At 41.1% G+C, this 16159-nt stretch overlaps 1 protein-coding gene across 1 annotated transcript in view; it reads left to right on the top strand.

Annotated features, from left to right (window-relative positions):
• The window catches only part of SYNE2 (spectrin repeat containing nuclear envelope protein 2), a 332142-nt gene that overhangs the window by 258286 nt on the left and 57697 nt on the right, over positions 1–16159 (top strand). Inside the window, 8 exon segments of the mRNA XM_032875225.1 lie at positions 438–614; positions 2152–2307; positions 3666–3818; positions 9234–9404; positions 9850–9980; positions 12594–12798; positions 14137–14316; positions 15025–15153. Of these exon segments, the coding sequence (XP_032731116.1) occupies positions 438–614; positions 2152–2307; positions 3666–3818; positions 9234–9404; positions 9850–9980; positions 12594–12798; positions 14137–14316; positions 15025–15153 (1302 nt within the window).

The raw sequence follows: 16159 nt of genomic DNA, 5'->3' as shown, positions 1-16159 counted from the left end.
GAATGAAGACTCTGGTCATTGCCTTCCGACCCCTCACAGGCTGGTGGATCCAGCCTCTGGTAGATGGAGGATGAATTCCTTAGTCACGAAGCATGATGTTAGCAAGGGTTTTATTTTTCTGTGCTAACACATCCTCACTTCAGTGAGTGGTAGCATCTTTGGAGGGTCCACACTTATGTAGTATAGGCTCTAACAAAGTTGCACATACCACATGGCTTTCTCCCTGCTGCCTCCCCGGCATGTGGAATTCTCCAAGAGACTCTCCGCTCAAAGTGGACATTCGGTGGGATTCAGGGGAGGGTTGGATAGAACTCCAGACGGGGGCCCCTGGGGGAACGAATGGGAGTTTGGGGCTCCCTAGAGTGCGCCAGAGGGAGAATCCTGTTCGATTACTTCAGTTCAGGTTTTGGTTGGTTAATTTTGTTTGTTTGTTTTAGGAGTTCAGAATGGAAATGGACTATAAACAGTGGATCGTTGACTTTGTCAACCAGTCATTACTTCAGCTAAGCACCTGTGATGTAGAGAGTAAACGCTACGAGAGAACAGAGTTTGCAGAGCACCTGGGAGAGATGAACCGCCAATGGCAGCGGGTACACGGAACGTTAAATAGAAAGGTGTGCTCACGTGTCATAGTTTGTGTGATCTGGCCTTTGCAACATACCGCTTTCTGAAAAATTTAAAAAGATACTCATGGTTACTCATAAGGGAAGTCTAATAATCCCTTCTATGATCGCCCTTCTATGAAGCCTGTGTTCTGACATTCTCCGTTGGTGCCTCTAGGAGCCTATGAAGTTCTTATTTCTTTGAGATTTCTTAGTGGGAAATTGAGTTAGACAACTGAAGAGGAGAAATTTTAAAAAGATGTCAAGTATTATGTGAGACTACTCAATGGTTGGAGATTCTGACATTTTCTGTGAAAGTAAATGTTCAAAAGTGGCAAAGTAATGACAGCTTTGAAAAGATTATGAAAAGAGACAAATGTACGTGGCCTTTTGGTAGACTTTCATTCCATGACTCTGAAAAATATTAAGAAAGCCTTATTCTTGGAGGACTACTCAGTATTTTTATATAATTGATAGTAGCAGTTGGTTGATTTCTTTATGTGTAAAGAATACATACAAATGGATTTATACAATTAAGATTCAAGTGCATAAGTGGACAAAGAACATGAACAGACAGTTCACAAAAGAGAAAATTTATAATTAGCAAATCAACATGGAAAGATTACAACTTCAATTAACAGGCATTCAGAGTAAACATTATGTAACATTATACATTTATTAAATTAGAAAAATTTAGTAAGATGAAGATAAAAGCCCAAAGCTATCCCATTCACATGCAGATAATGGCTTACATACCCTTTTGAAAAGCATTTAGAAAATTTCAAGAACTGGAATAATAATCATCTTATTTCTTTACCTAGCTGTGCCACCTCTTACACATTTATCTTAAGTGGATAGCCCTTCAAAAAAGGGTAAAATATGCACACAGAGGGTTCAGCATTATTTATACTGGTGAAAAATGTAAAATGCCTTAATTTCCAAGTATACAGGAATAATCAGATTATACTGTGTCCATTTGATAAAACATTGGGCAGCCTTTTAAATTAATATAAGGCATATATCATAACCAACTGAGCAGGTGCCTATGACATATTGGAAAAGGAACATAAAACTTTACATATCCTGTGACTATAACCTAATAAAAATTGTGAGCATAGAAATGAGAAGAATCACCGATGGTAAAAAGTCATTATTTTATTGAAGTGATTATTTGTGATATTTTTGATACTGACTTAATTTTTAAGCCACTCTAATGAAGAGTGTCTAGGGAAAGAAAGTTTTTTTAAGTATATCAGTAGATAGTGCAATGAAAAAATACTGCATGTTACCAACACAATTTTTATTTTGTACAGGTATTGTGGAATTCCAAAACTGTCAAGTTGCTTAGGCTGGCTTTCATTTCAAATGCTAGAGGGCATTTTAATTCTATTTCCTAATTTATGAGTCTTCATTCCAAAGGTTTTTGGGAAATCTTATGCTAAGTATGAGGAATCTGAAAAGAAACAAAATTATTTAATTAAAAATAACTGTCATGACATTTACATTTTAAAGTATGTGGTTTAAAATTTTATTTTCTTGTAACTTACAGATACAACATTTAGAACAACTTTTGGAAAGTATCACTGAGAATGAAAACAAAATACAGATTTTGAACAACTGGATAGAGGCCCAAGAGGAGAGACTAAAAACTTTACAAAAACCTGCAGGTGTGATCTCAGTGCAGAAGACACTCCTGGACTGTCAGGTGAGAAGGCACGTGGCTCCTGTCCACGCGGCGTGGAGGGGCTGGTTATGTGGCCGTGTGGTTCAGTCGCTGCTTCTGCCCCAAGGACCAGGGTAAGCGGCTGTACTTCTGAAGGTCTCCTCCAAATCCCCAGGTACTTCCTTTGTTAATGTAAAATAGTCCTCCATGGGTTTTATAAAATTGCACGCTGCTATTTTTTTTCATGACAGGCAGAAGATGGTGTTTCCCGTTATTGTTGTTCCTAAGTCTTGAATGTGACTCCTCAAAGAAAATGTTCAGAGGACATTTTGATTTGATGTTTTCCAATTTGTGTATGTGTGTGTGTGTATTTTTTATTAACTTACTCAATATTTACAGAATTACTCTTAAGGTTTCCATTATTTTTAGTGTTTCATTCTGTTTCTTTAGAAGAAAGTGATTTTCTTTTACCTGCTGTGTAATGTGTTTTGACAGGACCACTTGACCCTGGGAACCACTGTCTAAATCACACTTGAGCTTAAAGCTCTTGGCCGTGCCCTCTGTTTTGCTCCATTGTCATTTGCCAGGTCACTTAGTCTCTGAGACGCCCTCACCCGAGTATAGGTTAATCTTCCTTGAGTACTGCCCTCATTTTGTCCCTCCATACTGAAAACACTCCGGCTGTCCCTGTCACTGTAGCCGGCACGGGGGATGCTGCCTCTGCAGCTGCTGCATGAGGGCATGACACGACTCCCTGTTGGGGCTGGAGGTCAGCTTACACCCATTTCTACTGAGAAGGTTCTAGAACAATACTGGGCATGCGAGGGGAGCAGCAGCACTCATTAAAAGAGGTCTTGCAAGTGGTCCTGTCCTGTTTCTGAGTAGCCACTAGCCATTTCCATTTAGAATTCCTTCAGCCACCTCAGATACAGCAGCCGACACTCCACAGGTCTGTGCTACACCATCCCCCACAGGCCACCCTGGTTTCACTTGAGTTCTAAACTACCCACAGCATGGGGTGTCCTCACTGTTTTCCAGATGAGAAAAAATGGAGGCTTGGAGGTTTGATGACTTAAGGTCTGCTCAGATGGCCAATACCGGGCAGGCATGCAATGGGGACTGGGTCTCCTGGGCTCTTTCTACTATACCATGATGATAACCACTTATTCCCTAGACTCTTCTGAAATCTAGATCTATGTAATGATTGAAATTATTATAAAAACTCATACTGTAATAGTTGCAGAAATTGAATATATGGTGATTAAAATGTGTTTAGGTGTGATGTTATTTAATTATGTACTCTAATGGCGTTTTTAATTGAGAAGGGCAATCTCCTGTCTCTTACACCTTATTGTTCTGTGATATTGTGCATTGAAAATTTTCCCCTCTCCCCCTTCCAGGATATAGAAAATCAACTTGCAGTTAAATCCAAAGCCCTGGATGAGTTGAGACAAAGTTACCTGACTTTGGAGAGTGGGTCATTGCCACTGTTGGAAGACACAACATCCAGGATTGATGGGTTATTTAAAAAAAGGAGCAGTGTTACCAACCAGGTACTAGAACTCATTTGAAATATACCATTTCTCTTCATGTATTCTTTTGTCTTTTTTGGTTTTTGTTTAATTACAGAAACTCATGCCATGCTAAAAACTGAGGAGCTGCTCAGAGAAATACGCAAGTAGAGAAAAGCATTTCAAATCCCATTGTTTTTGCCCTGGATAATTAGAGATAGAGCCACCAGTTCCAACACCATTGGCAAGCTAGAAATTCATTTGGTTATCTTTGTTTTGTCTAATGTACTCACAGACAAAGATGTCTCCACTCCCCAACCCAACAAGCATCTGGCACTATTTCCTGGCCAGATACACAGGAGCTGCTAAGAAAAAGCATGTCCAGGGAGGTGCCTCAGGGAGGGAGTGATCCTGTCTCCTGTAGCCTCTATTAAGTCAGAAGTGTGGTCAGCATATGGAGAACTCCAGAGGTGGGGAGAAGCACAGCACGTGTTGAAGAGGAAGCGTGTAAACGATGCCTCGTCGTTTTATGAAACATATGTTTTGTTTTTTTTTATTCATTTGAGAGAGAGTAAGCAAGAGAGCGCAAGCCAGGGAGGGGCAAAGGGAGAGAGAGGAGCAGACTCCCTGCTGAGCAGGGATACCACCCTGTGAGACTCCATCCCAGGGTCCTGGGATGGTAACCTGAGCCGAAGACGGACCCTTAACCAACTGAGCCACCCAGGAACCATGGAAGACATGTTAAAGTCTGCATTTACCCCTTCTAGGAGTAGAGCACCAAAAGAGCAAAGACAGGCATCAGTAGATATTACAACTTTGATGGTTCCCCACAAATGGAGAGAAAAGCTATAAATATTAGCCAATTGTATAGGTGTGTCCATAGTTCCCAGAGGTCCTTATTGTGGATTTATTTGTTGTCTTCTAAAAGCTACTTTTGACCATTTGTTCCAAAAGGGAATTGGGAATAGCCTTTATGAATGAAACTCATAGGTGACCCTCAACCTCCTTTCTCCCTTAGAACTCAGGCAGGAAAACAGAGATGAGCTTAACATACCTTGTGTGAGTCATTTGTTAAATGTATCTTCTGGGGGCGCCGGGGTGGCTCAGTGGGTTAAAGCCTCTGCCTTCGGCTCAGGTCATGATCTCAGGGTCCTGGGATCGAGCCCCGCATCGGGCTCTCTGCTCAGCAGGGAGCCTGCTTCCCTTCCTCTCTCTCTCTGCCTGCCTCTCTGCCTACTTGTGATCTCTGTCTGTCAAATAAATAAATAAAATCTTAAAAAAAAAAAAAAAAAGTATCTTCTGTGAGGCACCGGGCTCACTGCCAACAGTACAAAGATAAACAAGAAAATAAATGGGTCCCACACAAAGAGCTCCCTGGAGGAAACATACTTGAACAACAGATAATCACAACACAATGAATTATAATAAAAATGTAGGGTAAAAAAGATTGAGATAATGCAAGTAAAAAACATGCAGATGGTACTAACCATAGAAGATAGACATATAGATAAATGGAATAGAATTAAGAGTCCAGAAATAAACCCTCAAATTACAGTCAACTAATTCTTAGACAAGGATATCAAGACAGTTCCCGGGTAGGGGGATAGTCTTTTCAAAAGATGGTACTAGAAGAGCTGTATATCCACATTCAGAAGAATGAAGTTAGACCTATACCTTCATACCCTGTATAAAAATTAAATCAATCAAAGATACAAGTGCTAAAACTATAAAACTCTTAGAAGAAAACCTGGGTCTAAATCTGCATCAGTAGATTAGGCGATAGTTTCCTGGGTACAACACCAGTAGCACAAACAATGAAAGAAAAAATAAACTGGACTTCATCAACACTAAACACTTTTGTGTTTGAAAGGACACCATCACCAAAGGGAAGTGACACACCACAAAATAGAAGAAAATATTGCATGGTTAGGGGCTTGAATGTACAATATAGAAAGGACACATGACCGAAGGGAAAACATGAGTGTGTGAGCTGAATAGCTGTTTCTCTAAAGAAGATATAAATGGCCAATAAGTACCTGAAAAGGTGCTCAACATTATTAATCAAGGAAATGCAAAGCAAAGCCACAATGAAATACTTTACACCCCCCTCAGTCGTGGTAATAATAAGGCAGACTAACAAATGTTAGCAAGGGTTTGGAGGCATTGAAACCCATGCTGCTGGTGAATGCAAGAGGGAGCAGCTGCTTTGGAGAAAGCCTGGCAGGTCCTAAAATGCTTAAACATAGACTTACTGTATGACTCAGCAACTTCACTCCCAACTATCTACCCAAGAGAAATGAGAACACATGTCCACACCGAAAACTTGTGCATGAATGTTCCTCGCAGGATGATTCATATTAGCTAAGAAGTAGACACGATCCAAGTGTCCCTCGACTTACGAATGGATAAATAAATGGTATATCCATGCAACGAGATATTACTCAGCCATAAAAAGGAATGAAGTACTGACAGTTACTACAGCATTGATGGCCTGGAAAACATGCTAAGTGAAAGGAGGTAGTCACCGAAGACTATATATTGTTTGATTCCAGTTATATGAAATGTCCAGCATAGACAGATGCTCTAGGGAGAAAAGCTAGATTATGGCTGTGGAAGAGTTGGCGAAGAATGAGGAGTGACTGCCGATTGGGTGGGTTTTCTTTTTGGGGTGATGCTTTAAAACTGATTATGGTGATTGTATACTTTAAATAGGGGAATCATATGGAATGTGAGTTGTATCTCAATACTATATCTTTTTTTTTTTTTTTTTAGAGATTTTATGTATTTATTTGACAGAGATCACAAGCAGGCAGAGAGACAGGCGAGAGAGAGAGGGCGAAGCAGGCTTCCCACCAAGCAGAGAGCCCAATGCGGGGCTCAATCCCAGGACCCTAAGATCATGACCTGAGCCGAAGGCAGAGGCTTAACCCACTGAGCCACCCAGGCACCCCTCAGTGCTATTTTTCTTTTTAATTTGTTTTTTAAAGTATATCTCTCTACCTAATGTGGGGCTTGAACTCCTGACCTCTGAGATCGGAGTTGCATGCTCTACTGACTGAGCCAGCCAAGCGCCCCAAAGTTGTTTTTTTTTAAATGCAGAAAACACAAAACTTAGACCATCCATTCATAAGTACTCCAAAGTCAGTAGAGCCCCATCTTTAAGAGCAAGGGCTTTGATTCTCTCTCTGAATAGAAAATGGGGCTGCCAGGTTTTTTTATCTGTGTCCCAGGGCAGGTACTTAAACTCTCTATGGCTCAATTTCCTGGTCTGTAAAATAGGGGTGATAATACTAGCTTTTAGCAATGCCTCTGCTGCCCTACTGGCTGATTCTGCTTTTAGCATTCTGAAAATGTTCCTCCTTGTTTCTGGTGTAGTGAATTTTGCTTCATGGTCTTTTTATCCTTTCCCTCAAACCACATGTGCCCATTTCTTTTCCATGAAGCTGTAATAGTCTGAGGGTGGCCCTTAAGTGGACCAGTAGATGTACCAACTTGTTATGTAGAAGCCACGAAGGCCTTCTGTGGCCTGGACCATGGCGGTGCCTTGGGTAGCCATGTGCCTGTAGGAGCCCTTTTATCTGACTCATCCCTGCCACGCAGAGAAGTCGTAGCTTCTATCTGTAGGGAGTTCCCTTCCTACCTCCTTTGTTTTCTTACTATCTTTTATTCTTTCTTAATGATGGATTCTTTTCCTGAGCCCTTGTAAAGACATTGAGCCTACACAGTTGAGCCCTTGTAAAGACATTCTGCCTACACAGTTGCAGTTGTGAGACTGATATTTTAGCATCCCAGGTGGTTCTTTATCTGTCCTTGTTTGGGGCAGGGTTTGAGGAAGCCTGCCTGTCAACATCGATTTGTGTCCTCCACGTAGATGTTAAGCAGAGAACAGAGGGCCTGAGTACAGGCCTGGGTGGTTACATCTACAATTTGACATCACGTCACAAATGAAGCTGTCCAGTTGGGCCAACATTGTGATCACACTCCATTTCTACTCAGATCCTTATTTTAAATTGAGACGGACTTCAAATACCATAAAACCACCCTTTTGAGTGTACAGTTCAGTGGTTTTTAGTGTATGCACAGAGATATACAACCATTAGTACTGTGAAATTCCAGGACATTTTTGTCAACTCAAAAAGAAACCCCCATTACTCTGCATTCCTCCCTTCCCTTAGTCCCTAGAAACACTAATCTACTTTGTCTATGTATGTGCCTATTCTGGACAGTTCATACACATGGAATCATACAACATACGGTCTTCTCTGTCTTCCTTCACCTAGCATGTTTTCAACATCAGTATTATAGTCTGTGTCGGAACTTTATGGGTGAGTAATGTTCCATTGTATGGGTATAGCACACTTAGTTTATCCATTGATGGACATTTGGGTGGTTTTGACTTTTCATGAATCATGCTGCTATGAACATTTGGGTACAGGTTTTTGTATGAACATACGTTTCCATTTCTCTTGGGAATAAATCTAAGAGTGGAATTAGTGGGTCATATGATAACTCTGTACTTAACTTTTTGAGGAATTGACAAATATTTTTCTACAGATGTACCATTTTATGTTTCTACCAGCAATATATTAGAGTTCTAATTTTTCCACACTCTCGCCAACACTGGTTATTGTCCAACTTGGATTATAGCCATCTTAGTGGATGTGAAATGACATCTCGTTGTTTTGATTTGTATTTCTCTAATGACTGTGGATGTTCTTTAGAGAGGTATCTGTTCAGTCCTTTGCCCAATTTAATTCTTTGGTTATTTTTTTTTTATTGTTGAGCTATAAATGTTCCTTATCCAACATATAGAAATAAATATACATACATATTCTCAGTTGTATCTGAGATCATTGACATGCTTCAGCCTCCCATGGTTATCCAACATACTAAAGGATAAAATATGCCCGCCATTGCATTTCCTCCTACTTGGTCCTTGCCTACCATTTTGACTGAGCATGTGCCTCTCCAATTTATATTGACTCAGTGCTGGCCAACAGAAAACATTTTATACTTACAATGCTTTACAATTTTCAGAACACTTTCACAGACACTATGTTATTTGTGTTTTTATTTATTATATCTGTTTTGTGAGTAGGGAAACGAGTTCAAGGGTTAAGTAACTTGTCCGAGATCAGAAAGCTCAGGTTGTCACGAACATGTATGCTCACAGATTCTGATTCCCCTGTTGTTCTTTCCCTGGGCTGTCTCCTGCTGGGCTGAGCTTTATCCATGCTGATCCTTCTGGCCTTTGGGCTCTTTTCCATTCACCTGTTTTAAAACTTGGCCCTCTCCAATATTTTTTGTTCATTAACCTACCCTTCCCACCTGGGTTAATCACGGACATCTCAGACTGAGATGCCTAATTTGGATCCCATGGTAGAATCCTTAGAAGGGAGCAGATGATGAGAGAGCCTCTTCTCAATGATTTCCTAAATGTTTCCACTTCTCATACAGGTCAATGAGCTCAAGACTTCCATGCAGTCTGTTTTACAGCAGTGGAAGGTTTGTGATAAACTGTATGAGGAAGTGATGATGAGGACAATCCGATTCTGGTACTGCATGGAGCACAGCAAGCCTGTGGTTTTGTCATTAGAAGCCTTAAGATGTCAGGTGCAGAGCCTTCAGGTAAATTAACCACATTTTGGCCCAGTGCGTCCACTGTCAGCAGAAAATCTCCAGTGGAGTCAAGCCCAGAAATGGACACAGTGGCCTTGGTGCTGTCCACAGAGAAGCACACAACAGTATTTTAAATAGCAGCATCAAAAGCGTCACATGGAATTCCAGAATGAGTCCCATGAGCCCGATGAGTGAAACTTCGTAAAAGGATACATTGGCTTTTTCGTCATTGTTGGAGTGTGTGTCTGTTAGTGTACTTTTTAAAGTTCTTTTCTTAAATGAAAGAATGCCATTCGGTCGTTTTCTTCTTCACATTTCTAATAATTTCCCCCAGTCCTATTAAAGTTTGAGTGTTCGTGTTACTGTGATGTGGCAGCACGTGTTGGTAAGCAGCTGCCTCCTTTGGACTTGGCCAGGCCGTTCTGAAAGGAACATTCCTACTCTCTCTTCTCAGTCGCTTCAAGACGAAGCCGAGGGCAGTGAAGGAAGTTGGGTGAAACTGCAGGAGGTGGTTGGGAAACTCAAGGACCGCTGCCCCTCGGTTGCCGAGATAATGGAAGACAAGTGTCAGAGCACGCATGCCAGGTATGCTTTAAGATGCTGTTTGAATAACAGCAGGTATCTTTATCTCCGTGACGTGGGGTGAATGACGTTACAGAGGCTTTGTGAAGTCTTCATAGTCGTTGGAGATAACTGGGTTTGTGCAATTCTGGTTTCTGCTCTGAAGCATCTAGTTATGTAAGATTTGATTTGGGGAAGGCTGTTTCTTACCTTGTAGCCAGGGTCTCCACTCTCAGAGGGCACAGACTAATGGCCTAGCGTGAGCCTCAGGCACACCAAAATCCTGGGCAGAGACGGGCTTACGGGGTAGTTAGATAGACAATCTGTTTCACTGGAAACGTAAGATGGAAGAAAGGGGATGTTACTACTCCTCTTGGGGAGATGATTTATGAGGTTGGAAAGAATTCCTTGATGAACTGCTTATGGTAGAAAGTTCCTTCTAAGGAATGTGGCCCTAGTTCATTGCAAGGCTTTTATTTTGCTCAGTAGGACATGAAATTGGCCTAAAGATAATTTGCTCTGATGACAAAGACATGTGAGCTACCCTCCGTGCCCTTCTCTATCCTTCCTCCATGCAGAGTCAGCATCTCTGGAAATCTACTCTGAACAAGTGTTGAACAAGGGGCATCAAATTTATATACCCCTCAGTGGCACCCTCAACTCACGATCCAGTCCTTACTGGGAGAAGGGAAGGAGGGAGAGAAAGGAGGCACATAGATGCATATCTGATGCCACTTCTGGTATCGGGGCCGCCCTTGAAACAGGACAGTGGGGTTTGCTGTAAACGGATTCAGCTGTTGCCACTTGTTACATTGTTGGCACAAGAATGCACCAGAAGGCTTGTTGGAAAAGGTTGCAGAAAAATAGCACCAAAGTGCTCATGATCATTATCTGTACATTAATGAGCTGTCAGGTGGTTTTGTTACCTTCTCTTTATAGATAGGTAGGCAAGTATGTAGGTAGGAAGGTAGGTAGATAAGCTAGATACAGATGTAGGGATAGATTTAAACATACATGTTTTGTGGGGTTTTGTTTTTATTTTATAAGGAGTGTATGTTGTATTTATAATTGGGAAAAAAATATTGTTAAGAGAAAACTATTCTGGTTGGCTCAGTTGGTTGGGCCACTACCTTTGGCTCGGGTCATGGTCCTGGAGTCCTGGGACTGAGTCCCACATTGGGCTCCCTGCTCGGCGGGGAGTCTTTTTCTCCCTCTGACCTGTCCCCTCTCATGCTCTCTCTCTCTCTCTCAAATAAATAAATAATCTTTTTTAAAAAACACAAAAAAATATATTCTGGGATTCCTGGGTGGCTCAGCTGGATAAGTGTCTCCCTTCTGCTTAGGTCAGATCCTGAGGTCCTGGGATTGAGCCCCACATTGGGCTTCCTGCTCAGCAGGGAGCCTGCTTCTCCCCCTGCCTGGTGTTCCCCCTGCTTGTGCTCACTCGATCTCTCGCAAATAAATAAAATCTTAAACAACAGCAACAACAACACTGTTCCACTAAGATTTTTGAAATCCATAAAAATGAAGCAGTTGTGCCATTTTTCCCCTTTTCCATCTGTTTAGCAGGGTTAAGGATATTCTGAAACAAGCATTTTCATGTGCTTCAGGTAAAAATGTAAATATTACAATGCTTTCAGAAAGCTAGTTTGACCATATATATATACCTATAACCTTAAAAATATTTACATATTTTTATTCCTTGACTAGAGTAATTCTCTCATAAATCTAGTTTAAGGCCAGTGTCTTGAAATACAGAAAAAGGCCTTTTGAACAAAGTTGTATCTGAGCATTAGATTTGAAAGCAAAAATTGAAAATTACTTTAGTATCCACATTAATCTCAATTTTGGTAATTAAACAAAAACCAGACCATTTAAAGACTACTATATATGGCCATTTTAAATAAGACTTCCTTATTTTTTATTAATAACATGGGGAAATTTGTAAGTCATATAGGAAAGGTACTACAGTCTGTATGTGGAGTAAAAATGATTTCCATTATTCCTGCTGTTACATAAGGGACATGTTGCTTTTGTAATTAGAAAATAAATTTGGGAACATGTGGGTAGCTCATTTGGTTAAGCCTTTGCCTTTGGCTCAGGTCATGATCCCTGGGTCCTGGGATCAAGGCCCACATCAGGCTCCCTGCTCAGTGTGGAGCCTGCTTCTCCCTCTGCCCTTCTCTCTACTCCTGCTTGTGATCTCTTTCTCTCTCTTTTTCATTCTCTCTGACAAATAAATAAAATCTTCAAAAATAAAATAAGGTTCGCGTAAGCACAATTTAAGTAAGGCCTACTTAATGACCCCCCCAATCTCTAAATCAGGAGCCCCTCCCATGTGGAGAAGGTTTCATCAGGCCTGCAGTTCAGCACGTTTTCTATCTTTGCCTAACAGATATTCATGATACGATAGATCTTGCCAGTCACAAATTTGGTAGTTTTTGTTGAGAATTATAAAGTTGATGAAATGTCCTAATTTGGAACTTCTGTTTACATAATGGTGATACATTAATAAAAACGTCATTTATGTCTCACCAGCCCATCTGCTATTTACCTGTCGGCAGAATGTGTGCACTGTGCTTTTGCTGCAGTGGGACGGGTGGTCTGAGGGTCCCCTTGTTCATGTTGTTCTGACAGGTGGACCCAGGTAAACCAAGACATTGCAGACCAGTTGCAGAAGGCCAGGAGCCTGCTCCAGCTCTGGAAGGCCTATAACAGTGCTCACATGGAAGCTACAGCAAGGCTGGAGCAGCAAGAAGGAAAGTACCAAGAGCTTGAAAACATCAACATGTCTGGAAACAACCTGGCTGAGATCCTGACCCCAGCCCTGCAGGATGTAAAGGTGGTTGCAAAGCCCATTGGGAAAACCAAGGCCAAGACAGCCCAGCAGATACGGCCATGACCCAGGGACTAGACAGACCACAGGGACAAAGAAGTGGGTCAGGACAGGTTCATGAGCAGCCCATGTAGGACACAAACGAGCCTGGGTGTTGCAGGGTTGGGAGAGACAGGTGGTGGCTCAGAGGTGAAGTCTAGGCAGCGGGTTAAGTACGTCAAGGGCACCTGACAGCATCTCGTTTCAAGTTTCCCCTTTCAGTCTAACAGGTAAATCTCCAAAGCAAAAGCCTCATACCAGGTCTCCAATGAAGGCAAAAGTATCTCAACTGAGTATGATCATCTACACTCACACATCTATGGTCTTGCTTTAGAAATAATCATGGACTCATGCCACATTAATATGGCATTTCTGTGGGTTTCTAATCATTTCTAATGATTTTTAGACTATATTTAAAAGTTGTATAATTTTATCCTGTTAGAATGTTGAATGCCCAGAAAGTTAATACTCTGTAGTTTTAAACTGGGTAGCCAGATGCATTGTGTGTATCTTCTGATACTACAGGTCAAATCAAAAAGTATTAATCAACTTAGACAATCCAACAAATATGATCTGTATTTCAAATTAACTTCTACCTGATCTGTTGTTTAAACAGATTCACATACACTGTATTTATAGAGTAGCCCTAAAATCAGCTTGATTAATGAGATTCTACAGTCTCTGCAAATGAGCCCATTTATGTCATAAAATCTCAAACACAGGACAGAGTTGCATTGATTCATAAAATAGCCTTGAAGCAGATCCCTGAAGTGTTCGATGATTAGAAACATAAAACAGGAATCTACCCGGGTGGTCTCCAGTTTCTTTACACTGGAAGGCCCAAACTCTGTTGATCGGTTGTCAGTTTTAGCTCTAAACTGACATATTTCTGAAGAGCACCACTGATGCACCTCATATAATGAAAGCTTGGTTTTTTCAGCTCTTTAAAATAAACATTATTGGGGGCACCTGGTGGCTCAGTGGGTTAAGCTTCTGCCTTCGCCTCAGTTCATGATCCCAGGGTGTTGGGATCGAACCCTGCATCGGGTTCTCTGCTCAGCAGGGAGCCTGCTTCTCCCTCTCTCTCTGCCTGCCTCTCTGCCTACTTGTGATCTCACTCTGTCAAATAAATAAAATCTTTAAAAAAAATTAAAATAAACACCATCAAAAAAATAAACACTAACAAAGAGCCACACCCACAATTTTAGGGCAGAAATTCTCCTAGATGTTGACAGAGTAGCGAGCATGGGAATTTGTGTTACGATTGGAGGTGGAAGTGTTTTCTGTTCACTATTTCTCCTCCAGGAACTGCAGCATGATGTACAGGAGACAAAAGAAGCCTTTCTCCAGAATTCCACTCTCCTTGATCGACTTCCGCAGCTCCCAGAGTCCAGCATCCACGTGCCCCGCTCTGCACAACTGCATTCCCTCCAGAGGGCTGCTTACTTGGAAAAGATGCTGCTTGTGAAGGCTAATGAATTTGAGGTTCATCTCCTATTTCCATTCAAGTTGTAGTCTTGGACATTGGCAAGCTACCCTCAATCCCTCATATCTTGCGAAGTAATAGTTTTTAGTGCTGTATGGATGGCCCCTCAGGGAAACTACAGAATCAAGATGCCCTCAGATGACCGTTCAGTCACATGGGCAATGAGCAGGTCATGAGCAAACCTGTTCTTCATTGAATGTGTTAGTTGAAGAAATGAGCTATTAGATTCCTTACACTGTTCAGATCGCATAGTTATTTGGATCTCCAGAGAGGATCCTTGAGTCATAGAAGTACTGCTTAAAGCTTAACCATCTGTTATACTCTTTATTCATTTTTGGAAAAACCTTTAGTGCACAAGCTGTCAGAAAGAACAGAAGGCCCCAGAGCTCCAGTATCACCTATCCGTATCAACAGGAAGAGCAAATTTAACTAGCAAGACTGAGGGAGCAGAGGACTCACGAACCGTCCTCTCTAGGCCGCCCCAAGCAGGTGATCCAGTCATCCCTGAAGGTTCGGAGCTTTGCCAGAGGCATGAATGCAGGAGGGAAAACAAGGAGTCTTCTGAATATTCATCTCTGAGTAGTCAAGATAATGAGCTGCTGGGGGTTGAAAGCACCTTGAAGCTTCTATCCGCTTCCAAGACTATGCATAATTCTGTTACATATGCACATGAAAATGGTTTCTAATGAACATTTCTCTTGTTCTAGTTTGTTCTGTCACAGTTCAAGGATTTTGGGGACCTCTTAGAATCTTTAAAAGGTCTCATCATGCATGAAGAAGAGAATTTGGATAAACTCTACCATCAAGAAAAAGAGGAAAACCTTGACTTACTCCTGGTATTGCCAATATTTGTGTTTCCTTAGGGCTTAGACTCACCATAAGGTGACTAGTTGAGTTATAGAATTTGTATCGTCACTGGAGCACAGTCATTTATATGCCATTCATTCTTGGCCTTATTTGCCCTAAGGCCTGGAAGAGTATGACAACATAGAGATCTATTTTAGTAATATGCCATGGTAAATTTAGTAGATTTAAAAATTTTTGACATCTTTACTAATTAACTTCAGTGAACTAGAATAATCTAGGAACTGGCTGTTGTGATTAATTGAATTTCTCTTGTTAGTTGGAAGACCAAAAGTAAAATATCCTATAAATGAATTCTGTAGTTTTCTTCCTTTATTAAACTAATAAGTTTAGTGTAAGTAGCATAAATTAAAGAATTCTGGATCCTACAGACTCCTAAGGACCGATATCCATAACCTAGATCAAGAGTCCGCGAACTGTGGCCCACTGTCCAGATCCTGTCTCCCACCTGATTATATAAAGTGTTACTGGCACACAGTCATGCCCCTCCATTTATTAATTCTCTTTGGGAGCTTTCATGCTGCAGGGGCAGAGCTGACTAGTTATAACAGAGATCAGATGGCCCATAAAAGCTGCAAAATTTATGATTTAGCCCTTTACAGAAAAAGTTTGCTGACCCTGGCCTGGATTACTGTGGCAGAGTTCTGTAGAGATAACATGGATATTGTGAAGGATGCTTACTTAACATATCATTGACCTAGATGCTGTCCCTGGAATATTTTAAAAATAACATTTTGCTGAGTTTGCATTCTTGTGATTTCATGTCCTATCAAAATTCGGATGTTTAAGTACCATGCTTTACCAGGGTTATTTTTTTGTGGGTAAACTACATGATCTGTTGAAGGTCAAGTTGTTGGCAGACTACATGGGACTTTTGAAGGTCCTAAATGGGTCCTTTAAAAAAAAAAACAAAAAACTAATTTCCATCTTTCTTAAAAACATAATCTCACATGATTTTCTGTTTCCTGGGACGTTGAG

Source organism: Lontra canadensis, unplaced genomic scaffold (genome assembly GCF_010015895.1).
Source record: "Lontra canadensis isolate GAN:19392208 unplaced genomic scaffold, GSC_riverotter_1.0 scaffold55, whole genome shotgun sequence".
Classification (NCBI taxonomy): domain Eukaryota; kingdom Metazoa; phylum Chordata; class Mammalia; order Carnivora; family Mustelidae; genus Lontra; species Lontra canadensis.
This window is presented reverse-complemented; position numbering and strand designations above follow the sequence as displayed.